The sequence below is a fragment of the Crotalus tigris genome, unplaced genomic scaffold, assembly GCF_016545835.1.
Source record: "Crotalus tigris isolate CLP2741 ecotype Arizona unplaced genomic scaffold, ASM1654583v1 scf7180000018301.7375997, whole genome shotgun sequence".
Lineage (NCBI taxonomy): Eukaryota > Metazoa > Chordata > Lepidosauria > Squamata > Viperidae > Crotalus > Crotalus tigris.
Genome location: NW_024096931.1, coordinates 5,550,766 through 5,578,052, shown reverse-complemented (window position 1 = coordinate 5,578,052; position 27,287 = coordinate 5,550,766). Strand labels below are relative to the sequence as shown.

The window sequence follows — 27,287 nt, the reverse complement described above, 5'->3', positions numbered from 1 at the left end:
GAAGCTAAAGTGGAATATGTTTAATTTCTCTTCTTTTGGGCTCTTTCCTGTAGATCTAACTCCGTTCTCTTGGAGCAGGAAATCACTCTTGATGGGACCATTGTGAGTGCCGCTTTTGATGATGGCATGGACATGGGCATTGTTGGGACCACCGCAGGGACTTTGTGGTACATCAACTGGACAGAGAACACCAGCATCCGGCTGATCAGCGGCCACAAGAACAAGGTTCGCCTTGGAGCACATCCTGGCAGTCACGGATAAATCAAAATCACGTGAGCTGCTTCCTTGTTGAGATGACAGTTGTCATCTGTTCTCTGTTGCTCCAGGTGAGTGAGGTGGCCTTCAGTCCCGGAGAGTCTCATTTTGCTACCTGTGCAGAGGACGGGAGCGTCAGGGTTTGGTCCCTGGCTAGCCTGGAGCTGGTGGTGCAGTTTCAAGTGCTCAATCAGGTAATTTTGGAAGGATGTGGTGGACTCTCCAGTTAGACTGGAGGAGGTGTTAAGGGGCAGAGGGTGAGCTTGGAGTCCTTGCACTGCAGAACGTGGCACCGGCTTGACCTCTCCCAGAATCCCCGAAGCCTTATCTGGCCGTTCCCAACGGAATGTAGTCAAACTGGCAGATCCTTACAATGTGGGTGACTAACCGTAAAAAATGTTTATGGAGATGCTCAGTCACCCAGGTCATGGTTTTCCCAAAGATGCTTTTTCACAAGGCAACTGACTTTCTTGTTTTTCTTTGAAGACGTTTCACTTCTCATCCTTCCGTTCCCCACCATCCAGTCAGAGCTGAAGAAGCTTCTTGGGTGAGAAGCAAAAAAGAAAAACAAGAAAGTCCAGTTGCTTCGTGAAAAAGCATCTTTGGGACAACAGTAAAGAACTTGAGGGCATTCACAAGTGGTTCTTGTTGCTTGTGCCTGACCTCTATGGAGATTCTCGGTCGTCCAGGTCATGTTTGTCCCAAAGTGCTGTTCGGGTCAGAACTGAAGAAACTTCTTGGATGAGAAGTGAAATGTTTTCAAGGGGAAAAAAACAAAGTCCAGTTGCCTTTTGAACAGTACCTTTGGGACATAGAGTAATCTTAATAGTCATGTTTTGCTAGAAGTTGCTTGGAGCTGTGCAGGATGCAAAAGACATATAGGAGATCTGGAAAATGTACCCCACATTTCTGGGACTAGTCACAAAGCTAAGCCAAGGAAGACAGTGGGAGGAAGCTCAGCATGCTGCTAATTGGCTGCTTACCCTGGAAGTGTAGAGTCCCAGGTTTTGGCTAGTGGCTAAACTGAGTTCTACATGAGTTGGTTTATTTGTTACTGTGGGACTCCCCAATTCCTCTGCGGGTTGATTTAAAAGTTTCAGGATTTATTTATTGAGAGCCAATTTGGCATAGTGTTGAGCTATAGTTTCTAGTCCTCCCATAGAGCTGAAAGCTGGCTGGGTGATTTTGGCCCAGTCCGTTTGTCTCACCTCAAAGGGTTGTTGTTATGGGGTATACAGGAGGCAGGAGCATGACGTGCACTGCCCGTAGTCGTGCAAATAAAGGCAGGATATAAATCAAAGAATAAATACATAAACATTTCTAGACGATCCTGCAGAAGCCCTTGTGTTCAAATCCTTCTTAACACACTGTCAATAGTACATGTAGGAGATGACCAGGCTGAGCCTGAGGGAGGGGTCAAATGGGTCATCAGTCTCGATTTCCTTCGGACCTACAAGAGATCTCAGTCCAGCCCACCTTGAGTTCCACTGACTCTTATCTACTGCCAGTTTGCTTTGACTGTTAGTAACTCAGATTCTGGTCGAGAACTTTAGCATACAATAAACCTGTGGTCATTTGAAGCTCTCTGACTCCCGATTCCCTACACTTGACAGCACGCATGATACAAAAGTGGGACCACTATTCCTTCCCCTCTCTCACCTGGTTGTGGCTAGGGCATCGCTAACCCCCGGTCTTTTTCCTCTTAGAGTTGCTTGTGCTTGGCCTGGAGCCCTGTACCCACCTCCATTAACGGGGTCGAAAGCCATCATATTGTGGCAGGCTATAGCGATGGCACCATCCGTCTATTCAGCATTTCCCGGACAGAGATGGAATTGAAAATGCACCCGCATTCCCTAGCCGTAATGGCACTTGGATATTCTGCAGATGGTAGGGAACAAGCCACAGTGTTGAGCTGGGTGTCACCGTTCTCGCTGTCTTCTCCTTTGGCCTGGTTCTTTTTCTCTTTTCCAACCCTCCCAAGCTAAGATCCCAACTTTGCCCTTGCCCTACTGGCTGATGGGAGATGTAGCCAAACTAACAGATGGATGTTATCCATTCAGTTGTGTCCGACTCTTGGAGATCCTATGGGCCGGGTCTCTCCACATCTTCCGATCTTGCACTACTTCCTTGAGTTTTCGATGCTCTGTCTGGTGTTAGCTTTGATGGTGTCCAGCCACCATGTTCTTTTGACGGCCTGGTTTCCCTTTACTGCTAACTCTTCCAAACATAATTGCTTTCTCCAATGAGTCTAACTAAAAGCTAGTTTTAATACACTTATTTTTTATTAGGTTGTTTTTGTATAGCACAGAGATTATCTGGATTAATAATAGAATACCACAAATGAAATCAAATGTTCTCTTCTTGGCTTCTCTCACAACCTTTGTGTTAATTCTGGTGTTTTCAAACTTGAATAAAAGATTCCCGAAAGTATTTCTGAAGAGGTTACTGTGGAGGGTGAAACTTTGGCAGCTACGTGCCTCTTCGTTTTAACTTGTCATTAGAGAAAGCGGGGAGGACGGGTTAGCTGGTTCCACTGAAGATTGTGAGAGCCTGGAAACTTTTCAAGGACATCCTAACAGGTGTGAAGTTGAAGCAGATGGTTCCCATAACAAAGAGAATTTGTTTACATGGACTACGTGAGAGCCTGGGCATTTGGCTGGGAAGATCATTGTTTAATACAACGAACTGGTGTCTGATAAACTCAAGAGTTAGTTTTGCCTTGACAACACCATGCAATGTTTTCCATAAACAGTGACCTGTTCGGAAGTAAAGTGACCCAGGAATTTTATTTGGATTCTCAAGATGGATGTTGACGGTTACAAGTGTATGTGTGCATATTTGTTACCCCTGACTGGTGACTCCTTGTGTCTATCTCTAGGAGAAATCATCCTATCGGGAAGCAAGGATGGATTGATTGCCATTAATAGCCCACGTACAGGGATGACCATCAGAGTCCTTACTGACCACCGACCCTCAGCCATTAACGTTATCCATTGCACCAGAAAACCGGTAAGGCATGCGAACGGTTTTACTCATCTGTATATTACCAGATAAATGGAATTCAGGTGGAGAGAGAGAGAGAGAGAGACAGAGAGAGAGAGAGAGAGAGAGAGAGAGAGACAGAGAGAGAGAGGAGAGACAGAGAGACAGAGTGAGAGAGACAAAGAGACAGAGAGCAGAGACAGGGAGAGACAGAAAGAAGCAGAGAGAGAAAGAGAGAGAGAGAGACAGAGAGACAGACAGGGAGAGACAGAGAGAGACAGAAAGAAGAGAGAGAGTGAGAGACAGAGAAAGAGAGACGGGGAGACAGAGAGACAGAAAGAAGCAGAGAGACAAAGAGAGAGAGACATAAGAGACAGAGAGAGAGAGAGAGAGACAAAGAGACAGAGAAAGAGAGAGACAGAGAGACAGGGACAGGGAAAGACAGAGAGAGACAGAAAGGAGAGAGAGAGAGAGAGAGAGAGAGAGAGAGTTACAGAAGGGAAAATAAATAAAAATATTCTAGAGACCAATAACCTAGCTATGTGGTCTGCACAAATGCAGAACCAACAGTGGGTTAAAGCCAGATGGAGACTGATAGCAAACCAAGAGATCAAAAATGGATTTATATAAACAAATACAGGTAGCCATCATTTAACAATACTCACTGGGGCTAGAATTTCTATCCCAACTTTCCATATTGTTTCTCTTTTCTCTTTCCTCCAGTTTACTCTGTCCTGTTCCTCTAATCCTAAAACCCAGCCTCTGCGTTTTCTCAATATTGCCCCCAAGCACATTCTCTAGCTTAATTTGTATCTGGAGTTGAGTGACTAGTCCTCAAGGTTTGTGTCTATCCTTGATGGGAAGACAGAGCTTTATTCCATTTGTAAATGTGTATCATCCAAAACTCTGAGATCCTACATCAGCACTGTGCTAGAGGTTGGGAAAACAAAAGAAAAACAAGAGAAATTCTTATTTTCATAAACTTTTTCTCCAGTACAAGGAACTTGGGACTGAAGGAAGCGATCTCTGGCTGGCTTCCAGCTCTGATCGACGTGTCAGTGTCTGGATTTCCGATTGGTTGAAGGACAAATGTGAGATCATCGATTGGTTAAGCTTTCCAGCTCCCACAGGTCCTGAGGTGAGAATAGATTACTTGCCTCTAGTATTTCCATCACGTGGCAAATAATGTTGGCCTTGCTTACGTTTCAAATCTGGATCAATTTATGGTCCATGAATTACTCAGAAAGATAATAATAATAAAGTTGAAGGTGATCTTGGAGGTCATCTAGTCCAACCCCCTGCTCAGGCAGGAAACCCTACACCATTTCAGACAAATGGCTGTCCAGTCTCTTCTTAAAAACTTCCAGTGTTGGAGCATTCACTGCTTCTGGAGGCAGGTTGTTCCACTGGTTAATTGTTCTAACTGTCAGGAAGTTTCTCCTTAGTTCTAGGTTGCTTCTCTCCTTGATTAGTTTCCATCCATCCGATAATTCATAGCTAAGAAAGGTACCTGGTGTGGGTATTTATCTGTGTATGTCTCTATTTGTTTAAGTAAAAACGATAAGTTTAATTTCCATACTTAGAAAATGCTTAGGAAAGTAGCTTTTCTGAAAAGGGTGATCAGCAAAAGCTCTCTAAAGGCAGAAACGATTGTTTATGTCCTTTCTGAATTGCATATGGGCTGGTTAGCACTAGCAGTAGCGCTTAGATTGATACATGTAGTCCTCAATTTACAACAGTTTGCTTAGTGACTGTTCAAAGTTACAACGGCACTGAAAAAAGCGACCTATGGCCGTTTTTCACACTTAACGACGGTTGCAGCATAACCCAGGGTCATGTGATTTCTATTCGGGTGCTTGGCAACTGAGTCACATTTATGACGGTTGCAGTGTCCTGGGATCATACCTTTTGCAACCTCCTGACAAGCAATGCGGAAACCAGGTTCACTTAACCGTGTTACTAATTTAACAACTGCAGTGATTCACTTACCAAATGTGGTGGAAAAAAAGACATAAAATGGGGCAAAACTCACTTAACAAACGTCTCACAACAACATACATTTTGGGCTCAGTTGTGGTCGTAAGCTGAGGACTACATGTATACCGCTTCATAGTGCTTTACAGCCCTCTCTCTAAGCGGTTTATAGAGTCAGCCTGTTGCCCCCAACAATCTGGGTCCTCATTTTACTGATCTCGGAAGGACGGAAGGCTGAGTCAACCTTGAGCGGGTCAGGATCGAACTCCTGGCAGTGGGCAGAGTCAGCCTGCAATAGGGCATTCTAAGTTCCACTGCCCCACCAGGGCTCTTTCCAGACGACATGCACTCATCGGATCATTTATCTTTTTCTTTTCAGATTCCCAGTCCTCTGCCTCCTAGCCTGGCAGCGTTTTGCCCTTGGGATAAAAGTACTATTGCTTACGTTGGCTTTGGGTTGCAAAAAGAGATCCTCTTCTACAGCTTGCAACAGAAACAGGTATGCCGTGTTGTCTTTGCCAGTGGTTGCATCATAGAGTTGGTGGTTGAATCTGTGGGGTCCAAGTGTTACTAGATGACACCACTTCAGTCTTCAGTTCTTCTGTTGCTCCAAATTTTCCCCAAATCCTCCCACGTTTGCTAGCAAGCCTCCAACAAAAAAACACGCACACCCCTTCATCCGACTCTGGCTGAAAGTAGGTTCAAATACAGTCTGATTACTATAAGAAAGTACTCAAGGCCATAGAGATAACAAGGAAGAAAACATGGCATGGTCCAGTGGAGGAGCCTCACTGTTCCTCTCAGGCCATGGGGGGGGGGGGCTGGATGGTGCTGCTGGCTGCCCGGAGCCCTGGGCAGCAGAGGTCAAATGCCCAACCTGGCCCTCGAGCACCCGCGGCACCAAGCCCAGCCCCACTTTCTCAAGGCTGCTGCTCAAGGTTCTCCTGCCTCCTCGCTGTTTCCAGATGGCCTTGTGGAGCTAAGACTGAATGTGTTTCAGCATAGATGGCCATCACAAAATTGTACATTGGCTCCCGGCCAGCCTGGGCCAGGGTCAAGGCAGCGGGGGCCATTCCCTCACTGTTTCCAGGACGTGAAACCACATCGCGGGCCGCATCCGGGCCCCGGGCCTTGTGTGTTTGACATGTCTAGTTTAGTGCTTAGGATTAGAGGCAGAACCTGAGATGAAAATTGATCAGGCAAGTCACATTTCTTTGGATAGAGTTGCCTGATCAATACTAGAACTTTACTTGGTTTCTGCTCCAACACAGGGAGCAAAGAGGCTAATCTTTGTTCTCATGCTGTTTTGGAGGGGGAGTATATAGACTTTCCACCTCTACGTGTCCATATTTGCAAATAAGGACATTGAAGCGATTGTAGTTCGTCTTTCCAAGAAAACTAACATTCTGGGATTTCCCCCCCCCCCCACGGCATGTAGGTCCTGGAGACGATTCCTTTGCCTTCCTTTGCCACTTCGCTGAGCCTGTCTCCTGTTGCCTGCACCATCGCTGTCGGCTTCAGCGGTACGTATCTGGAGAGGTGAAACGGTCATGTGTCATTTTCTCTCCAGGCTAGTTGGCCCTGGGTGTTACTAGCCTATTACCGATGCTCAAGAAATAGAGCATCGGTGCAAACAGATCAGATAGTGGAGCTTTCGATTGATGCTGAGGATTTCAAGCATCCGTTTAAGAGCGTCAGACTTGAAATTGTGGCAGAGGATGGGGAGTGAGGCAGTTGTCTTGAGGCAGGTAAGAAGACCCAGAGAAATCTAGACCCTGGGCAGCTTTCAGTTGTCTTCTTTGTTTGGAGCTTAAAGTCCCATGTCAGTTAAAAGAAACAAAGACATTGTCCATGACTCGTGTAGCTTGGCTTGCCTCCATGAGTCATGGCGTACCTAAGTGCTTTTCTCTTTAACCTGACTCTTAGAATAATAGAACAATAAAATCAACAGTGAAAAAGAGAACGAGATGACCTCAATATTATAACAAAAAGTTGGTAAGGCCCCAGGTACAGATGGATTAACAGCAATTTATTATAAAATGTTATTCGAAGATATGATAGAACCATTGAAGGAAATTTTTAATAATATTCTGTTGGGAGCAGAGGTACGTCCATCTTGGAGAACGGCTTTTATATCACTGATTCCAAAGGAGGATCAAGATTTGACCCAGCCCAAAAATTATAGGCCTATATCTCTTTTGAATACAGATTATAAGATTTTTTTCAAAAATATTGGCAAATAGATTAATGCAAGTTTTGAAGCAATTGATCCACAGTGATCAATCTGGATTTATAACTGGAAGATATATGAAATATAATGTAAGACAAATGGTTAATCTAATTGAGTATTTGGACAAGAACAATCAAATCCCTGCTGCTTTGATAGTTTTAGATGCTGAAAAAGCTTTTGATCAATTAGATTGGCAATTTTTATTGAGAGTAGTAGAGGAAATGAATTTTGGGGATAAATTTTTGTATGCCTCTTAAGGCTATATATCAACAACAATCTGCACAAATTATAATTAATGGGGGATTAACAGAAGCATTTAAAATTGAAAAGGGTACAAGACAGGGATGTCCCTTATCCCCAGAATGGTAAAAAGTCCAGAGGAATCTGCCAGCATGGTTTCTGGAAATGATGCGACCAGACTCCCGTTGATGCTTTACTTTCCCTGTAGTTCTACGACATTTCCGCAGTCCACCCAACTGTAAATGTATCTTCTCTTAAGCCAATCCCTTTCTCTGCCGCGCAGAATGTATGCTGAGGCTGATTGACCGCACCACAAGGAAATCGGAGGACTACGGGGGACACAATGACACAGTTTGCCTCTGCAGATTTGCCCCCTCCGGGAAACGCCTCTTCACAGCCTCCTACAACGAGATCCTGGTGTGGGAAGTCCAGAGCAGGTGAATGCAGACCAGCCCCTTCGCCATCACCCTGGCATGAGGTCCAGTGGAATCATGCTAAGATGATGGTTGCTTGTGAACCCTGGAAAGACACTCATCTCCAGTTACCTTGGACCAGCTGCAACTTCTAGCCCCAGGTTGAACAGCCCCAAACTTGGGGGGTGGGGTGGGAGCAAGCAGGGGTCTCTGTTAAAGCAGAGCTATCACTTGAATCCCAGTCAGAATGGATTTAGCCACTAGCATAGCAGTCAATTAGGAGCATGCAGGATTTGGAAGGAGACCTTCCCCTTTTATTTAGGCTTCAGGATCCCTCTTTGTAGGTTACAGGAAGTCCCAAAAGTCCTGTTATAAAAGGCAACTGGACTTTGGTTTTCCTTGAAGAAATTTTGCTTCTCAGTTCAACTGCAAAGAAATTAGCTTCTTCAGTTCAACTGCAAAGAAATGTGGAATGGAAGAAGCTTCTTGGATGAGAAGTGAAACGTTCCCAAGGAAAGACAAAGGAAGTCTTTGAAAAAGCTCCCTTGGGACTGAGAATCTCCATAGACATTTAGGTGATAGATAGTTCTTGATTTACGACTGTAATTGAGCCCAGAATTATGGTTGTAAATCATGCCCGTCGTTAAGCAGGCTATCCTGTGATCAACCTGATTTTATTACATTTTTTTGTGGCAGCTGTTTAGCAAATCTCTCTGGTTGTTAGGGTTTATTTAATGACCATGGATTTGCCTGTTTTTAAGCAAACCCATTGTCTGCAATGGGCATTTTTTTGCTGCAACTGGAAGTGAACACTAGTTTCCATCAAAAAAAAGAATAATTCGCGGTCATGTGTGATCACAGAGTTCTGCAAATAGCTCTAAATGTGGGCTGGTCGCCCAGGGCCCATAATGTGATCATGTGACTGCGGGCGGGGAGCAGCCATTGCAGCTTTGAATCCAGGATGTCAGTACCTTTTCTGGGGTCCATTGTAAGTTGAAAATTATCTGTACCACATTTCTTTGCATTTGTAGTAACGATGCTAAATTGCCTCCCTTCCCAATACTTCCGCAGACACTCAAGTTTATCTTATTCTTTTTTCAGCTCAGCAGAATAGCTTGACCAGGCCATCTGAACCAGGAGCCAAAAAAACCTTGGCCAGGTGTTATGGGAATGGCTGATTCTCACTGTTTTTTTGACCCGATACAGTTGGCAGACGCATCAGTTGCGAGAGATCTTCTTGTCACATTTCGAATTGGCAGGTGGCATCTATCCAAGTGCCTTCTTAAAAGAGGGATCATTCATAGATTCAGTGGGCCAAGCCACTGCTCTACTCAAGCCAATTGGCTGGGCAGATTGCACACTAACTGATCTCCATGCTTCTGATGTCCCTCATAGAAATATGTGAGTTTTATCTACAATATTAAAGTATCTGGCCCATGGAAGGTCCTGTTGTAAAACGGGGAACAGAGCAGCACAATTTTTGACTCTTTTCTATTGCAGTTGGTTTTAGTCCCTTTTAGCACTGTTAAATGTATATATGTATATTTTGCATATTTTTCTATAACTAAAATAGCCTTTTTAAAAAAAAAAAATATCATCCTCTCCTAGGACTAGATTTTGATTTTAACAGTTACTGGTTACACTTTCAAGTGAATGTTTAGTTGAGAAGGAGTATCTCTCCCCCGTTCCTGTTTCTGATTTTCTCAGTAATAGAATCACAAAAGGCATTTTTTTAAAAAACAAAACTAAAGACACCCAGCTGAGTGTTAACTGCTGAGTAGGCTTTATACGAATACAAGTTTACCTTTTAAAAAAATATATTTTAAAGATCAGGAACTTTCCAGCTCATTTTATACTCAGAATTTGAAAAGATAAGGTGTTTTGCTTATAGGATGCATGGTTAACTTAGACCAGGGGTAGGCAATCTTGGCTGTTTTATGACTCGTGGACTTCAACTCCCAGAATTCCTTAGCCAGCCACACTCAGGGGGAAGAGAGGTTTCCAAGCTGAGCCATGATGGCTCAGGAATCCTGGGAGTTGAAGTCCACGAGTCATAAAAGAGCCAAGGTTGCCTACCCCTGATTTAGACACAAGGTTGTTCCTCACGTAATGGTCAACAGTACAACAGGTATTGCTTTCACTTCTTAACCTTGGCCTATAACGGGTAGGCAACCTTGGCTCTTTTATGACGTGTGGACTTCAACTCCCAGAATTCTGAGCCAGCCATGCTGGCTCAGGAATTCTGGGAGTTGAAGTCCACGCGTCATAAAAGAGCCAAGGTTGCCTACCCCTGGCCTATTACAACAGAAGCAACAACATTCACATTGGACTTGTTTTCGTTTGTAATTTATAATGAAAGGATTGGGTTTGTTTGTACTTTAAATTTTTAAAAATTCCAAATAAATGAGTAGGTTTGTGTATTCAACCTTTGCTACTTTCTCTGGGTCTAGATGTTAAGACGATCCAGCAAAGTGCTCTCCCTCTTATAAAACCTAAGAAAATCAGTCCCGTTTTATCTGTGCGACCAAACCTAGAGGTGTCTACAGGGCACTGTCAGAAAAGTCAAGATTTCTGACAGCCAGAAAGATGTGATTAAAGTTTCGCCCATTTTTAATAGATGTCAAATATAAAAAGGGATAAAGATTCATTCCCACTGTCAGGGCCATCATCTTGAGGGTTGTTTTTTTTTTGACAGCACTCAATCTGGGTTGATCACCAGGATCAAAGGTTTTGTCTTCCGAGCTTTTGGACTTTGGGTTCTTCTCTATGGTATTTGTATGGTGTCTGTTGTGTGCGGCTTTTTAGATGTAGATTGGGGTGTTGATGGCTGGCTATTAAGTCTTGTGCTGTTATTTCCTTCTGCCGCCAAGCCCTTGCCTCCTAAGTACTTGACAAGCTGGGGATAAATCAGCACACCTGTTGATTGACATGGGGGGGCCCTTTCCAGTTTCAGTCACTTCCCTGGCTGTTTTTGTGCCTGCTCGTCCAACAATCTTAGTAGTAGATATTTTTTTTTTGACAGCACTTTTTATTCTGGAAACAGCAGATCAAGGTCCTTCGTTTTCTTTCCTTCTCTCTAAAGATGTGGGTTGAAGAAAAAAGAAGAAGATGGGAGTGATGGCCAATTCAGATTTCCCCCTTCCATCCCACCAGCCTAAGGATGCTTCCTAACCTGCTCCCAATTTCTATATGCAAATTCTCATTAGATGGTGGATAGTTTTGAAGAAAGGCCTTTGTGCACAGTTGACAAAGCAAGGCAAGAATCGGGAGTCTGAGTGAGGGCAGGCTTCCTGCATCTTATATCCCTTTTTCCAAAGGGCTGGAAATTGCTTGAGAGCCCCCAGACTCTAAGCTCTGTGGTTGTGTCACTGCGACTCAGCCTTGCTGCATTATCAAAAACAGCAAAGAGGTGCTATTCAATCTCTGCAGCCGTCTAAAAACTTGACTGGAGAGCCCAGTCCGGTTCCATCCTGAAGAATTGCCTCGTTATTGTAAGCGAAACTCAAAAAGTCAAAGCTGAAAACTAAATTCACTGCAAGGCGGGTTTTTTTGGCTGCATTTTCAGTCAGGGTTACAAGTGTGTTTCATTCAGGAGCGAGAACCGTACTGGATCTATGTTGAATCTGACTAGCCATTGAAGGAGGTTGCTGTAGGGCAGGCAATGTCACTTAGTCATATATAACTATGAGAAATTTCCTCTTCCCATCCCAAAGGTGTTTTTTCAAGAGGCCCCTGGACTTTCTCGTTTTTTCCTTGAAGACGTTTCAATTCTCTCCAAGAAGCTTCTTCAGTTCTGATTGGATGGTGGGGAATCTTCCCATTTTATTTAAACCAGAATATACCTCATTTTTTCCCCCCTTCAGCCCACTAAATCACAAGGAAGCAAAGAGTGAAGCAAGCAGAATGTGAATTTATTTCTATAAAAAGTTTATTTCCACATAAACCACAAAGCAAAGTCTCCTTAAGGCTTTATTTTCTAGAAGAACTGACATACTCTGACTTTTCAAACGTGGCCCGGGAATTCCACTTTTCACTTGAGTGGTGCGTAAAATACAAAAAGGAAATACAGATCAAAGTGCATCAAAAAGGCTGGCTCAGAAAGAATTAATTTTTGCTTCAAAATATATTATTAAAAGATACTCCTATTGCTATCCTAAGAAAATGTACATCTTTTCAAATATATTACTTAAAAAAACACTTTTTAAGAGATTAACATACGTTTCTCAGAAATCTCTGATAAAAAAGATTAGCAACTAGTCAACACTGGGTCTGCATCTCTTATTATTCTAGCCTGCAGAATAAAATTTGTGACTACTTATATCACCTTTTAGCCTAGAAATCCTGGCTTGTTAAACTACAGTAACCAGTATCACATCCCTGAAACCTTTTCCACCAATTATTTTTCTTCTCTACATTGGGGGAAAAAATATATAAAAAGACAACGTATTTTTCTAAATCAGCAAGAGGGAGTAAAAAAAAGATACAGTCAAGTAGAATAGGTCATTTTGGAAAGAAAAAAAAATGCCATTAAAAAAAGTTGGCAGATAAAATTCCAAACCTTTTCTGCAATTCCACCGAATAAAAATGGATCTACAAATATCAAATATACAAGCCCAGATCATGTTGATATTTTGGGTTGGCTATATGGGGTCTATGACAATTTGCCACGGCAAAACTCGCTGTGGGACAAGAGTTATACTAATATCGAAGAAATGGTGTAATAGAAGCATTAAAAGATGCAAAAGGAGGGACAGAATGAAATGCGAATGGTAAAAATTGGTTTTTATTTATTTTAAATAATTAAATAGAATTGGTTAAATTGTCCCGCAGCGAACTGCGCTGTGTTAAGTTGGCTGTGGCAACTTTCCCCATTTCCAGCTACATGTTCAAACGATTGCCTCCTATGCGTTAAACTGGTGTTTCTCAACCTTGGCGACTTTTCACCTGTGTGGACTTACAATTCTCAGAATTCCCCAGCCAGCATGCTACTGGCGTCATGGACAATTTAAAGTTGAAGTCTACACAGCTTAAAGATGGCTGGGGAATTCTGGGGGTTGATGTCTCCACAGTTTCCAGTTGAGAAACACCTGGGTTAAGGAAACGGGATTCTTTATTTCAACAGAGAAAAACATATTCCTGGATTGACAGAAGTTTACGTTGAAGGATACGCTAAATCATCTTTTAAAAAAAGCAGGGTTTTTTTTGGTTCCAAGTGGTTAAGTCCAAGAGAAGAGGAAGAAAAAGGCAACAAGCGTTATCAATCACACAGTGATGAACCGTATCCTATCGTTCATATACACAAAGGCACCTCTACGTAAGACGTAAGCAGAGAACCACAGGACTGGCTGGCTGGGAATTCTGGGAGTTGAAGTCCACACGTCTTCAAGTTGTCAAAGTGGCTCATCCTTGATTTAGAGAATCAGCAGCGTTCCCAAAGCTGGCTGGCTCCAAAGCCCATTTCTGTGGCCAAGCCACCCCGTGGGATGATGGAAGTTGTGGTCCAAAGATGTCCAGAGAACAAGTCCCCCCCCCTCTTTTTTGTCAGGAATGCGTGTGTGGTGGAGGACAAATATATACTACAGGTAGTCCTTGGCTTACAATCACAAAAATTTCTATTGCTACGCAAGGCAATTAAGGGGTTTTGCCCCGTTTTGCCTTTTTTTTTCTGCCACAGTTAAGCGAATAGTCGTTAACTGTGAAATGAATCATTCGGTTGTTAAGCGAATCGCACTTCCCCCATTGACTTGGCTTGTCAGAAGCTGGTTGGGAAGGCTGATCACATGACCAAGAAGAAAGAGTGCAATGGTCATAAATACAGGCCAGTTGCCAAGTGCCCGAATGTGGATCATGTCACCATGGGAATGCTGCAACGGTCGTTAAGCGTGAAAACCTGTCACTTTATTCAGTGCCTTGTAAATGCTAACAGTCACCCATGGTCACAAACTAAGGGACTATCTATAAACATCTTGAGGTGTCTAAATGCTGCAAGACATGAGGAATCCTCAAAAAAAAAAAAATCATTTCCTGTCTCTCAAAATCATCCGTTTGTGCTTCTCCATCAGGGAATCTTCAAACTTGGCCAATTTAAGACTTGTGGACTTCAACTTCCAGAATTCCTCAGCCAGCGGAGGAATTCTGGGAGTTGAAGTCCACAAGAGTCTTAAACTGGCCAAGTTTGAAGACCCTCGTTCTACAGCATTTCAACTATGAAGATGCTGCTGTCTAGTGCTATGGAAGCATTCGAGAGATGGACATCTCTGGGGACCAACTTGGAGCTTCTCTCCAAAACTTGATGGGACGAAATATTTCCATACCAGTATGGAAGCTCCCCCTGTCCCGGATCCCTCGTAGGCCACTGGTTCCAATTAAGGCAATAGGGAAAAATGGCAACCGATTGCCGAGCGATGGAGCCAAACTTCTGCAGTGAGAAACAGTGGTATCTCCCGAGTTTTCTGCTCCATGGATGAGAAACTTTTTTGGTCACAGCAGCATAACACTTTCCATCTGATTCGAGTCCCAGGCAGTCTCGGCGGGATCGTCGACCTCCCAAGCTGCTGACAGACCCCGGTCTTTGGTCCCCCCATTCACCTCTTCCAGGGGGATAGAGTTATACTGTCCGTGTTTGTGACGCTTGTTGGTGCAGCTGCGCAGAGCCAGTATGACATTACTCAACACGCTGAGCAAAAGCAGGCCAAGCAAAACAAGGCTTATTGCGATCCAGGTTTTCCTAGAAGAACAATCCACGACTCATAAGCAAGGGCCGAGAGAGCCTTAAAGGTGCCACCCATCAAGCTACGGATCAAAATTTTTGCACTTTTATTTCCCTCCAACAGCTCTTCCGTGGGAGGCTGGGAAAAACCGCCAAGAACTTGCAAGGCTTTTTATCAGCAAGCAAAAGTGTGTAACTTACTCGGAGAAAAGGGACTCTTCCTTTGAGGTAGCATGTAGCAGGCACGGCTCAGCTAAAAAGGGGAGGAAAAAAGAAACAAACCAGATCAGGCGAAGCAAGAAAGGGGTCCCTATTTCCTGCTCCAGAACCGAGCCACAAAAAAAAACATGGATCTGGAGAACGAGTGAAGCTCTCTTTCTGTGGGGATCTAAATCGATCCCCCGTCCAGCTTTCACGAGAGCATATTCGCTGGTACAAAAGTGATCCGTTCGGGCTCCACCACAGGGATTCCTCGACGTACGACTACAATTGGGACCTGTTGCTAAGCCAGGCGGTTGTTAAGTGAATCATATCTGATTTTACAATCTTTTGTAAGTGAATCACTGCAGTTGTTAAGCGAGTCACGTAGTTATTAAGCGAATCCAGCCTCACCCATTGACCTTGTCAGAAATCAACTGCGAAGGTCACAAAGGGCAACCGAGTGACCAGAGACACGGCAACGGTTGTAAATACATGCGTAAATACACGTGCCCCAATTGTGATTGTGTGACTGTGGGAATGCTGCAATGGGCATTAAGTGTGAGGACTACGTGCTGTTGTAACTTCAGACAGGCGCTAAATGAAGCAAACCTACTTGGGATAGGTGGAGGCTGGTTCTAAATTACCTTTTTTCAGTGATATCGCAAGTCTGGTCGCTAAACAAACAGCTCTAAGTCGAGGACCACCTGCTCTTACTGCTAGGACAGTTTTCAAGATATACACATGAATCGGCCTTCGTGATCCTAAAGACCGTTGTGTTAACTTTGCATCCAAACCTAGACTTTGCTCATCCTTGAGTGGCAACAATCCTCCCAGGAGCCAAGCAGAGAAAATTAACATTCTGGGCTTTGCAAACCAAAAGACTTTTGATCTGGAGAGGCCAGCAATTTAAGTTGCATCCTCAAGTAGTTAAAAAGCAGGTTTTTTTCCGAGGACTACCTCTACAGTCAGGACCCCCAAAAGCTTGTCCCTCTAGATAACTCACCCAGGATGGTGGAGTCTAGAGAAATATTGCAACTGCCTGTCCTCCGATCACAGTAACACTGGTTTGGGCACTGACAGGTCTGCTGACAGTTGGGTCCGAATCGTCCGAGAGGACAGGCTGCAAAATAATGAAAGAAACAGGCCTTGTACCCCCACAGATCAGCAAGAAGCCAGGATAAAGGAGTTGGAAGAAACATATCCCAACAGATCAGTAAGAAGCCAGGATAAAGGACTTGGAAGAAACAGGCATTAAATCCCCATAGATCAGCAAGAAGCCAGGATAAAGGACTTGGAAGAAACAGAGCTTATATCCCCGTAGATCAGCAAGAAACCAGGATAAAGGAATTGGAAGTCAAGTTCAGCCTGCCTTAAGATTCTGTCCTCAGTACGGGTAGCCTTTGACTTATAACCATTCATTTAGTGGCCGTTCAGAGTTACAACGGCACTGAAAAAAGTGACTATTTTCCACACTTACAACCGTTGCAGCATTCCCAGGGTCACGTGATCAAAATCTGGATGCTTGCCAGCTATTTATGACGGTTGCCGTGTCCTGGGGTCACATGGTCACCTTTGGAGGACCTTCTGACAAGCAACGTCAATGGGGAAACCAGACTCACTTAACCACTGTGTTGTTAATTTAACAACTGCGGCCATTGCCCTAACAACGGTGGCAATAAACTGGGACAAAGCTCACTTAACAACTGTCTTGCTTAGCGACAGAAATCTGGGACTCAGTGGTGGCTGTTAAGTCGAGGACCCCCTGTTACTTCAACCTTCTGCATTTATGGATTAGCCTGAGCCCCGTTGCCTGTACTAGTATTAAGCCACAGATTTTGTGGGGAGCCACAGAATCGGCTCCAAATCCCTCACCTTCTTCGCAGAAGATCCCTTGGAAGCCCGCTGGGCAAGCGCAAGATCCGTGCACAGGGTCACACGTGCCGTTGTGGCGGCAGAGGCATTTCTGAGCACAGCCATCCCCGTAGGTACCACTGGTGCAAGCTAAAGGAAGGGAAAGGCGTGATCAGAACGGTGGGTGGCAAGCTCAATTGATGGCACTCGTTAGTCACAAAACACACACACACACACACAGGATTTTGAAAGAATATAGGATCATGCTTAAGGCTGGCATTTTGCTTGGCAATTTCTCTTATCCGAAAGAAGGGCACCTCTGTAGCTCAGGGTTGAACTGTGGAGATTTTGATGTTCTCTGAGCCTGGCTGTTTTTCTTGCAGACTTTTCATTACCCAACTAGGTAACATCATCAGTGCTAGATGGGAGTGAGGTTTTTTTTCAGTTTCTATACAGTAGCTTCCCCATCCAGGGTTGCCTAATAATTTTAAAGTTAGCTCTAAACCAAAGGGAGTCACATTATTACTTGGGCTACCTCACAAGAGATTTACATTCCATGCTTTAAAAATATATAAATGTTTGACTGGATAAGATATATGTGTGTGTGTGTGTGTGTGTGTAAATTTTCTTCATGCTATGCATGATATTGAAGAATCAAGTCTCTCTTAGTTGCCTTTTTTGAAAGATCAAGAGAGAAGGAGTTGCAGTTCCCCATTCAGTTCTGTTATACACTTCTGCCTTCTTCCAGCTCTTATCATTTGCCAAATATGAAAGCTTGAATTGCACATCCTGTTTCAGAGGTGGATATATTCAAGGTCTCCAACCTTGGCAACTTTTAAGACTTTGTAGACTTCAGCTCCCAGAATTCCTCAGCCTTCCACAGAGTTGTGGAAGGGTATCACCCTGTTGGCCATTCTCCTTTTAATTCACTTCCCTTCTGCATCATGGAATTCAGTTCTGTTATTTCTATTGCCCTGAGCAAAAAGAGAGACATCAATCCAGCAAAACAAATCAAGACTAAGATGGTTAAGTGAGAAAGAGGATTACCTTGGGTGCAGTTTTCACCCATCCAGCCAGCATCACAGACACATCCCACTGGAATAAAGGCAGCAACAAAGGAGAAATTGTAAACTTATGTAGTAAGATCAGAGAACGGGAAGGGATTTGGGACAGGATTAGAACCAGAATCTGATCCAGGTCAAGGAGGACAGCCTCAAAATCAAGGATGCTGATTTGCAACAATTTGCCTTTACTCAAGGCAAACCCCACCCAGCCCCCAAGGAAGACCCGTTTGCACCCGGATCCTTTCAAAGGCGGAGCCTTACTCTCCGTGCACATTCCGTGTAGAGTGCAGTTGGAAGGGCCACAGTCCAGCACATCGCAGGCTGGCCCGCTCCAGAAGGCTCCATGGCAGTGGCAATGTCCAAGAACGCAGTGCCCCTGCCCGCTGCAGTTTTGAGGTTGGCAGGCAGGCTCGTGCACGCACAGGACAGTTGAAACGCTCCGAGGGCAGCGCCAGGTAGAGTCAAACACACTGGGAAGAAAAGAGAGAAAGTCAGATGGAATTAAGGACACAGCCACACACCCCTTATCTTCAAGCTCAGCTGCTATCTAACTCAGGAGCTGTGGTGGTGCAGTGGTTAGAATGCAGTATTGCAGGCTGACTCTGCCAACTGCCAGCAGTTTGATCCTGTAAAGCACTGAAGCGGAATATAAATATCTTCCTTCCCTCCCTCCCTCCCTCCCTCTCTCCCTCCCTCTCTCTCTCCCAGGAGTTAGAATGTAGAATTGCAGGCTGAGCATGCCCACTGCCAGCAGTTTGATCGTGACCGGCTCAAGGTTGACTCAGCTTTGCATCCTTCCGAGGTCGGTAAAATGAGGACACAGATTGTTGGGGGGCAAAAGGCTGACTCTATTAATTGCTTAGAGAGAGCTATAAAGCACTGTGAAGCGGTATATAAGTCTAAGAGCTATTGCTAACTCACCTCCATAACGCTAGGTGGCTAATGAGATTAAAAATAATGAAACGTACACAAAAAAACATAAAATTCACAGCAGAAAAGATGACAAATCCACAATGGAACATGCAATGCAAACTGAGCCGCTAATAACCAGAGAGCTCCTTGGGAGAAGAGATTTATTTAATTATTATTTTGGGAACTTGTGGGGAATGGGGTCAAGGGCAAAATGGACAATTCCTCACCAAATTGTGTCCTTGGGCTGCCCACCATTATTGTGCAGCCATTAACATGAAGGGCGAAGCTTACTGTGATTCTCGGTCAGGGAAAAATGTGCAGTCCAAACACCGGGCAATCAGGCTATTCCAGAAAAACCACAGCAGAGAATGCTCACCAGTGATCCGAAGGGTAGCTAGCAAGGGTTCCATTGACGACGAAAGTAGCTGATCCTCCACCGTCCAGGTTGATTGCATTCACCACACCGCGCTCCTTTAGAAAATCTGCCATTTCCCAGAGGTTCAGGCTGCAGTTGCAAGAAACAGAGATGGTTATCTCTGCCCCAAAGAAGAAGGAGTCAAGCTATTCTCCAAAGTGCCTGAAGGCAGGACAAGAAGCAGCGGATGGAAACTAACCAAAGAGAGAAGCAACCTAGAACTAAGGAGAAACTTCCTGACAGTGAGAACAATTAACCAGTGGAACAACCTGCCTCCAGAAGCGGTGAATGCTCCAACTCTGGAAATTTTTAAGAAGAGACAGGACGGCCATTTGTCTGAAATGTTATAGGGTTTCCTGCCTGAGCAGGGGATTGGACTAGAAGACATCCAAGGTCCCTTCCAACTTTATCATCATCATCATTATTATCATCATTATTATTATTATTATTATAAGAAGCTGATCAGAGGAAGAAAAAAAACAGCGGTTGGTTATACTACTCCAATTAAGATATGAGCTGAGTCCTGTTATTTAGTCAACAAATCAAGTCTTGGCTTAATGTGATGGTCCAACTCAAAGACACACCATCAACATTCTTTTCTCAACAATTGGAATGCAGAAGACACTTCCCTCCAGAAAGATCTCCAATCTCCTTGCAAGGAAGCATCACAAAGCTACAGGACATACCCTCTGACGCCCGTCTGCCCGTCAGCGTGAAACAACACGAGCCGCCCTTGTCGGTCATGCCCCATGGCCGTCCTGGCAGACACAGTATTGACAAAACCTTCAAAGGTCCCTGCCAGGGGAAAAGAGAGATGTTTCAAGCAGCCAAGATAAGAAAGTTGGGTGGGTTAAGGCAAACGTCTCCCTACCGCAGGATGACAACAATCTGGGCAGGACTGCTACCATCTTGGAACTACCTGAAAGATCTGGAGGACATCAGCTCAAAACCTCATTTGATGGGTGGAGAAGGAAGGGAAAAACTAAGCTAAGCCAATCTCTGATACTATAGGTAATTCTCAACTTATAACCACAACTGGGACCAGAATCTCCCTCGCTAAGCAAGGCAGTTTGTTAAATACCCAATTTTACAAGCTTTTTTGCCATTGCCGTTGTTAAGTAAATCATACGGGCACTAAGCGAATCCAGCTTCTCCCATTGACTTTGCTTGTTGGAAGCTCACTATGGGACATTGCAACCGTTGTAAATACAGGTTGGTTGCCAAGCAACTGGGGTCACATGATAGAGAGATGCTGACAGTCACGAGTGGAAGGACCAGTTGCAAGTCATTTTTGTTCAGTGCCACTGTAATTCAAATGGTCACCAAACAAACAGTTGCAAGTCAAGGACTATCTGCATTCCTTCCATTCCTCATTTTGGTACAGACAAACCTGGGGGGGGGGGGAATGTCATCCTGGAGAGCAACTGTGAGGCTGGGCTTTATTTTATTGGGAGGACCCGGCCCAGCACCATTTTCCTTGCCACACAACAGGCCTCTAACCATCTGAACTCATTTTTTTTCCAATGGAAAGTTGATGCTCATTGCAAGGCCTACAATCTTTATCATGCTCCTAGGTGCTATAATTATTCTTGGGAAATGAAATTAACAGGTTGTTGCATCCTAACCTAGTGAAAACAAAGCACCTTCTCAACTGAATGAACAAAAAGACCACACACGCAAAAAAAACCATCTTGCAAGAATTGGGTGGGAAAAGCAATGTCACTAATTGTTCTTGGACAATGGGGAATTCAAAGATTGGCCAAGTCCATCCCAGCAGCCGTTTTGTGAATTTACCAAGAAGACCAGGGATCTCCAAATTTGGTAACTTTAAGGATTATGGACTTAAAACTCCCAGAATTCCTCAGCCAGCTGGAATTCTGGGAGTTAAAGTCCATAAGTCTTAAAGTTGCTGAGTTTGGAAACCCTGAACAAGACCATCTCAATCTCTTTCCAAAGTTGCCAATCTCACTTGGTCAAAGAAGAGTGCAAGATTGGAAGACAGAGGGATTTGGCCCATAGAATCGCCAAGAGTCGGAACGACTGGATAACATCATCATCATCATCATTATTATGTGATTTTTATATATTTTATATGCAGCCCAAGACAATTCTTTTTTACTCAGCCCTAACCCTGGCAAATCAAAAGGTTGGATACCCATTGTTTAGAACAGAGGTCCCCCACCTTTTGAGTACCAGGGACCAGTTCCGTGGAGAGAGGTTTTTCTGCGGACCGGAGGCTGCGTGGTTTTGTGTGCTGCCTGCATCCCGCGGATGGGGTTTTGCTTGTCTGTGCGGAACGGTTGCTGGCATGCCGCGGCCCGGTATCGGTTCACAGAGGGAGGGCTGGGAACCCGATTTAGAACTATTCTCCCGCAGCTCTGGGGGCGAGGGCTGTGGCATCACCTGTTTCCTGAGTCTTGTCGCATTCTGCCATTTGGCTCTGATTCACGTAGACCTCTCCGTCACGCAGAAGCCAACCTACCCCGCTTACAAGCTGCACAAAAGGGTTCTCTGCAGCAAAGACTTCTTCCTCGGAGAGGTAGCTGGAAGAGATAACCAAAAAAGAAAAAAAAAACAGATTAAAAATTCCAGAGAAGCCCAAACGGTTACAGGCAATCCTTGTTTAGTGACTGTCTCATTAGTGACTATTATCAAATTACAGTTTTACTATTTACAATTGGACCCGGAAATCTAGTTGTAAATGATTGCAGTCATAAGTTGAGGCACCCACATGACAAGACCCTGGTTTTTTTTTTCAACCTTTTTGAGAATGGACATTAAATAAATCACTATGGTTATTAAGTAAATCACATGGTCCTTAAGTGAATCCATTCTTCTGGAAGCCAGCAAAAAAACTGCCAGAAACGAGGAAAAAAAATATTGCAGATTGTGGTTGTGTGATTGCAGGACCCAGCAAGTGGTTTTAAAGGGCAAGTGTCTGAAATGCGGTCAGGCTGGCAATATTTTATGAAAGCCAAAAGTCCTTTATGCACCATAAATCACCCGTTTCAAGGCCACTGAAATGCCAAGCCGTCATAAAAAAGAAGATTGTAAGTCAAAGACTTGTACAACAGTGATGAAAAAGTAACAAATCATACGCATAGTGACAGTTTCACTTAGGAATTGCTTCCCTTAAGAATCCAGATACCAGTCTCAATTGTGATCACTAAACAAGGAGTTAAGTTAAGCTGGGACATGACCGTTGAAGTAAAGACAAGGATAGAGAAAGCTTGAACATCATTCTTCAAAATGAAAAAGGTCTTCTGCAGTCATGACATAAGCCTAAGACTGAAAATCAGGCTTGTCAGATGCTATATTTTTTTCTGTCCTGCTCTATGGAGCAGAGAGTTGGTCTCTGACAGAAAACCACCTGAAGAGACTAGAAGCATTTCAAATGTGGATTTACAGGCGGCTGTTACGTATAAGCTGGGTTGACAAGATCAGAAATGAGGTGATAAGCCACTTGGGAAAGCCAAGGGAAATCCTCAAAACGATTAAAAAATGAAAATTAGAATATTTTGAACATGTGATGCGACACCCAGAAAAATATGGCATACTCCATTTAATCCTCCAGGGAAAGATTGAAGACAAACGAGGTCCAGGCAAAAGAACATTGTGGCTTCAAAATCTAAGGGACTGGTTTGGACAAAAATCAACAGCCCTTTTTCGTGCGGCTTCTGATCAAAAACAGGATTGCCAATAGGGTCGCCAACGTCCGATAACGGATATGGCACAACAAGAAGAAGAAAACAAGGAGTTGCAGTTGTAAAACAACAAAACAAAACTATGCCAACACTTACCCAATGACTAAAGTGCCATCTTTCCGGATTCCAAACTGAGCATTCTGCACTCCGCCAGAGGACTGTACCAGCTGCCTGTTGCTGACCACGTTCCCTAAGCATGCTCCAGTGTTCATATCAAAATAGCCTCCATTCTGGGCCACAAGGCACTGACGTCGACTCACCGTCTCTTCCACGGTGGCTCTGTGGCGGAAATGGCAGCCCCCCGGCCCCCCAGGCTCTAGGACAGAAAAAGTCCTCAGGGGGTCTGGCACAACCGTCAAGTGGCCGTACACCCGGCGGCGATTGGAACGGTGCGGTGGGATGTCTGAAACAAATGTATACATAACAGGCAGAGGGGAGGTAGTGCTGTTGTGGCTGGGCCAGGTTTCATGGGTCGCATTGCCATGCAGGAGACCCTGGCAGTCTCGGATGTACCGATGGGGGTGCCGGGGGCCATGCTGAGGAAGGAGATAGGGCAGCAAGACGTCGTCGTTCAAAGAATTCCTGAAAGTTGAAAGGCAACAGGGCAGGTTCGGACAGAAGAAAACAAGGGGAAAGCTTTATCTGATAAGTTCTCTCCGGGTGAGTACAGGTACAATCACAACTGCGCCCAAAATCTCCATTGCTAAGTAAGACAGCTGTTCAGTGAGTTTTCCCCCATTTTTTTTTTATTAAAGATTTTTAAAATTTTACAATAAAAACCCCTTCCCCAATCCCTCCCAACCCTCCCCAAAGCCCTCCCCCATTCTTCCCAGAACTGAATACAGGCTTAACTAGAACTTAAAAGAAAATTTTTTTAAACCCAAATAAACCTTAAACCAATATCATTACACTCAATAAACAGATGTTTTCCCCCATTTTATGATCTTTCTTGCCACAGTTGCTAAGTGAATCGCTGCAGGGTTTTTTTAATAAATATTTTATTAGGTTTTATCTAGGTAAGAAAAAAAGATAGAGTCAACACCGGTATGAGGGGAGTGGGAATAGGAATTTGGGGTAGGAAAGGGGTAAATACAATGATGGGGCAACCCCCATAATAATCCCAAGCTTTAACAAACAAGCTACCGTCCAGATCTAAATATTAAGTAAACATAATTTGTATAATACTAAAGAATTATAAAGCTAAAGTTAACTATAATCATATAACTAAAATTAGAAAGGGAAATAAAATTCCTCTAAATAAATATTCATACTTAATTGCATATCACCAAATTCTAGTCATCACCATTAATATTTAAAATCACTAATGGTAAAGCTATTATTAATCTAAGAAATAACATTTAATTAAGAGTCTATCATTTATTCTATTCAATTTTAAAATTTCAATTCAGTTTTAAGTTCTGATCGTATTCTAGCGTATTTCTAACCATCGATAAAATTTTTCCCAAGTTTTGAAATAAATTGAATCTTCTTTCTCCTTCATCTCCAAAGTTAATCTATCCATTTCGAATCGCTGCAGTTTTTAACGGTTGTTAAATTTTAACAGGGCCGTTCAATTAATCTGGCTTTGCCCCTTGATTTTGCTTGTCCAAAGGTTGCAAAAGGGGATCACGTGACCCTGGGACACGGCGACCATTTGCCACGTGTCCTAAGTTGGATCACATGACCACGGGAAGGCTGCAATGCTCGTACGTCACTTTTTCAGTGCTGTTGTAACTTCGCACAGTCACTACTTGTAGCAAGTAAAGCAGAATGAACAAGTTTTGGATTTGTCTTCCTTTCCACCCTCCAGACTGAAAATCCATCTTTTTTTTTAAACTGGCTTATTCTATTCATCACCGATATAGAAAGCAAATTTTGTGCAGTGATTACAGGACTGGACTAGAAACTAAGAAACAGCGAATCCTCCTTTAGGCATGACAACCAGTTGGGTGCCTTTGGGCCAGTCCCTCTCTCAGCCCAATCTACATCATAAGGAGAAGATAAGATGTTGGAGACTTATAGAGAATGATATATGCTGTTGTAGAATAATCACAAAACAAAGGTGTGCTATAAACCTAAGTAATAAATAAAATACATAAACAGACAGTCATCAAACTTTATAATCACGGAGCCACATACCCAATGTGTATCATAGTGTTATTATTACGACATATATTATACACACACGCACAGACCAGGAAAATCGGTTTTAAAATAACTATATAGCTCAAGCATTTCTCTGCGGGGCAAAATATTGAAATCGTGCAAAGATTTTTTTTGTTTTTTTAATTATACTTTTAGAAACGCAGAACAGGGCTTACATCGCCTTATTTTTCAGCACGGAAAAACGACCTTTTAATGCTAACTGCATCAGGCGGAAGAGGAAAAAAAAACCCGCCAGCCCTGCTAGGTGGGCCTCCTTTCCCCTCCCCTGGCTCGCCCTCCTTACCAGGCTCCGGCGCTGCCGTGAACTCCCCCAAAGCAGTGAATCAGCCCCCCAAAAAACGCGGCCAGGGCAAGACCTCCGAGCCCGCTGCCTGCGATGTGAGACAGGCAATTCATGGGGGCCGCCATATTGAGCCGAAAGGCGGGTCACATGATTCGAGGTCACGTGAGGCTCAGGGAGCCTCGTCCTTCCCGGGCGGAGGAAGGCATGGGCGTTTGGGTTTGCCCTCTGGTGGCCAGCGGGGAGAACTACAAAGCTTAAATAGGGGAAATCCTAGAAATGATCAAATGCGTAGCTTCCAAGGCTGCTTTTCTAAAAGGCAACTGGATTTTTCTTTGTTTTTGTTTGAAAACGTTTCACTTCTCATTCAATAAGCTTCTTCAGTTCCTCATTTGGAACTGAAGAAGCTTCTTGGATGAGAAGCGAAACGTTTTCAAAGAAAACACCAAGCAAGTCCAGTTGCCTTGTTGGGACAACCGTCACCGGGACGATTGAGAATCTCCATAGACATTCAGATGTTGGAAGAAAGGTCTTCATCGTGGTTTCTCAATTTGGCCACTTTAAGAAGTGAGGACTTCAACTCCCATAATTCCCCAGCTGGTCCATTCTGAGATTTCAAGTCCATACACCTTTAAAAGGTGCCAAGGTTGACGAAGACTCGTCTGTCGAAGCAAAAGCACAAAACGGCGTCTCACTTTGGCCGTGTCGTGTGGGGGAGTTTATTGGAGAAAGGGATTATGTTTGGAAGAGTCTGCAGTAAAAGGCAACCAGGATGCCAAAGACCACGATGGCTGGACACCATCAAAGCTGACCCCAGCCGAGCATAGAACAACTCAAAGAAATGCAGGTATTCCTTGACTTAACAACAGTTCATTTAGTGACCATGCAAAATTACAACAGCACAGAAAAAAGCGACTTATGGCCCTTTTTCAGTTATGGCCTTTGAAGCATCCCCATGATCATGTGATCAAAATTCAGATGCTTGGCAACTGGTTCATACTTATGACCGTCGCTGTGTGCCGAGGTCATGTGTGATCCCCTTTTGCAACCTTCCAACAAGCTAAGTCAGCAGGGAGGTCAGATTCTCTTAACAACTGCAAGGTCCCCCTGTCCCTTATTTAAACTTGAGATACCGTATCAATCTAATCAGATAACCCAAGCGGAGATTGATTGATTGTGATTAAAGTACTGATTGCAAGAACAGATGGACAGACTGCCAAAGCTGTGCCTTAAAGAGCAGGCTTTCCATAAGCCCTTTTAAGACTTGGACAGTTCAGGCTACAAGCACTGTTTCACAATATTGATTCTTCTGGTTCAGTTCCCAGCTTAAACAAAGCTGAAGGCCAAGGAAAGGCTCAAACAATGGACATATCCCAGATGATGTAACATCTCTTAAATGTGCCAAGTCCTTGATAGAAAGCTGGCACGACATAAAACAGGTTTATTAAGGATTTAAGCTGCCACAACATCTTAGAAGACCTCTCTGTAGATCTTTGTTTAAACAACTTGAGGGTTACACAGAGTTCATTTTGCAGATGGAGTGAATGCAGAGTTCCAGCTGTTGAACACCTTCCATTGAATGTGTCCTGAATGACCGATGGTGTCAGGGCCTGGATGGGGGCAGTAAACCATTTTTTTCAGAGCCTTCATTGACTGTTAATACTGTCCACAGCAGGGTTTTTCAAACTTGGCCCTTTTATGACTTCCGGACTTCAACTCCCACAATTCCTCAGCCAGGAAGTCCACAAGTCATAAAAGGGCCAAGTTTGTAGACCCCTGTCTACAGTGTGTTGTGGAGTCTTCAGTGCTCTGTAAGATTGGTTGTTTTCATGCAGATGTTTTGTTACCTGATTAGGTGACACCCTCAGTGCTACAAGGGAGTTTATACACT

The 27,287-nt window shown here is 43.9% G+C and overlaps 2 protein-coding genes across 3 annotated transcripts in view; one reads left to right on the top strand and one right to left on the bottom strand.

Moving 5' to 3' along the window:
* The window catches only part of WDR90 (WD repeat domain 90), a 49,476-nt gene extending 38,957 nt beyond the window's left edge, over positions 1 to 10,519 (top strand). The window contains exons 36-44 of the mRNA XM_039349803.1: positions 54 to 225; positions 327 to 449; positions 1,962 to 2,142; positions 3,134 to 3,264; positions 4,232 to 4,375; positions 5,591 to 5,710; positions 6,650 to 6,734; positions 7,965 to 8,118; positions 9,196 to 10,519. Coding sequence (XP_039205737.1) covers positions 54 to 225; positions 327 to 449; positions 1,962 to 2,142; positions 3,134 to 3,264; positions 4,232 to 4,375; positions 5,591 to 5,710; positions 6,650 to 6,734; positions 7,965 to 8,118; positions 9,196 to 9,208 — 1,123 coding nt within the window. The 3' untranslated portion in view covers positions 9,209 to 10,519. The remainder of the gene's footprint in view (positions 1 to 53; positions 226 to 326; positions 450 to 1,961; positions 2,143 to 3,133; positions 3,265 to 4,231; positions 4,376 to 5,590; positions 5,711 to 6,649; positions 6,735 to 7,964; positions 8,119 to 9,195) is intronic.
* Positions 10,520 to 11,101: 582 nt separating this feature from the next.
* NAGPA (N-acetylglucosamine-1-phosphodiester alpha-N-acetylglucosaminidase) lies at positions 11,102 to 25,807 on the bottom strand. 2 transcript variants are annotated; one of them, XM_039349804.1, is made up of 11 exons: positions 25,400 to 25,795; positions 23,047 to 23,532; positions 21,650 to 21,789; positions 19,933 to 20,041; positions 19,208 to 19,336; positions 18,181 to 18,389; positions 17,903 to 17,950; positions 16,877 to 17,005; positions 16,008 to 16,124; positions 15,005 to 15,056; positions 11,102 to 14,821 (listed from the first exon to the last, which is right to left on the bottom strand). In XM_039349804.1, the coding sequence occupies exons 1-11, from the start codon at positions 25,522 to 25,524 to the stop codon at positions 14,575 to 14,577; spliced, it is 1,791 nt and encodes a 596-aa protein (XP_039205738.1). In that variant the 5' UTR covers positions 25,525 to 25,795; the 3' UTR covers positions 11,102 to 14,574. The 2 variants fall into 2 exon arrangements, with proteins under 2 accessions (XP_039205738.1, XP_039205739.1); XM_039349805.1 differs by lacking the exon at positions 16,008 to 16,124 and having other exon boundaries at positions 25,400 to 25,807.
* Positions 25,808 to 27,287: the final 1,480 nt, after the last annotated feature.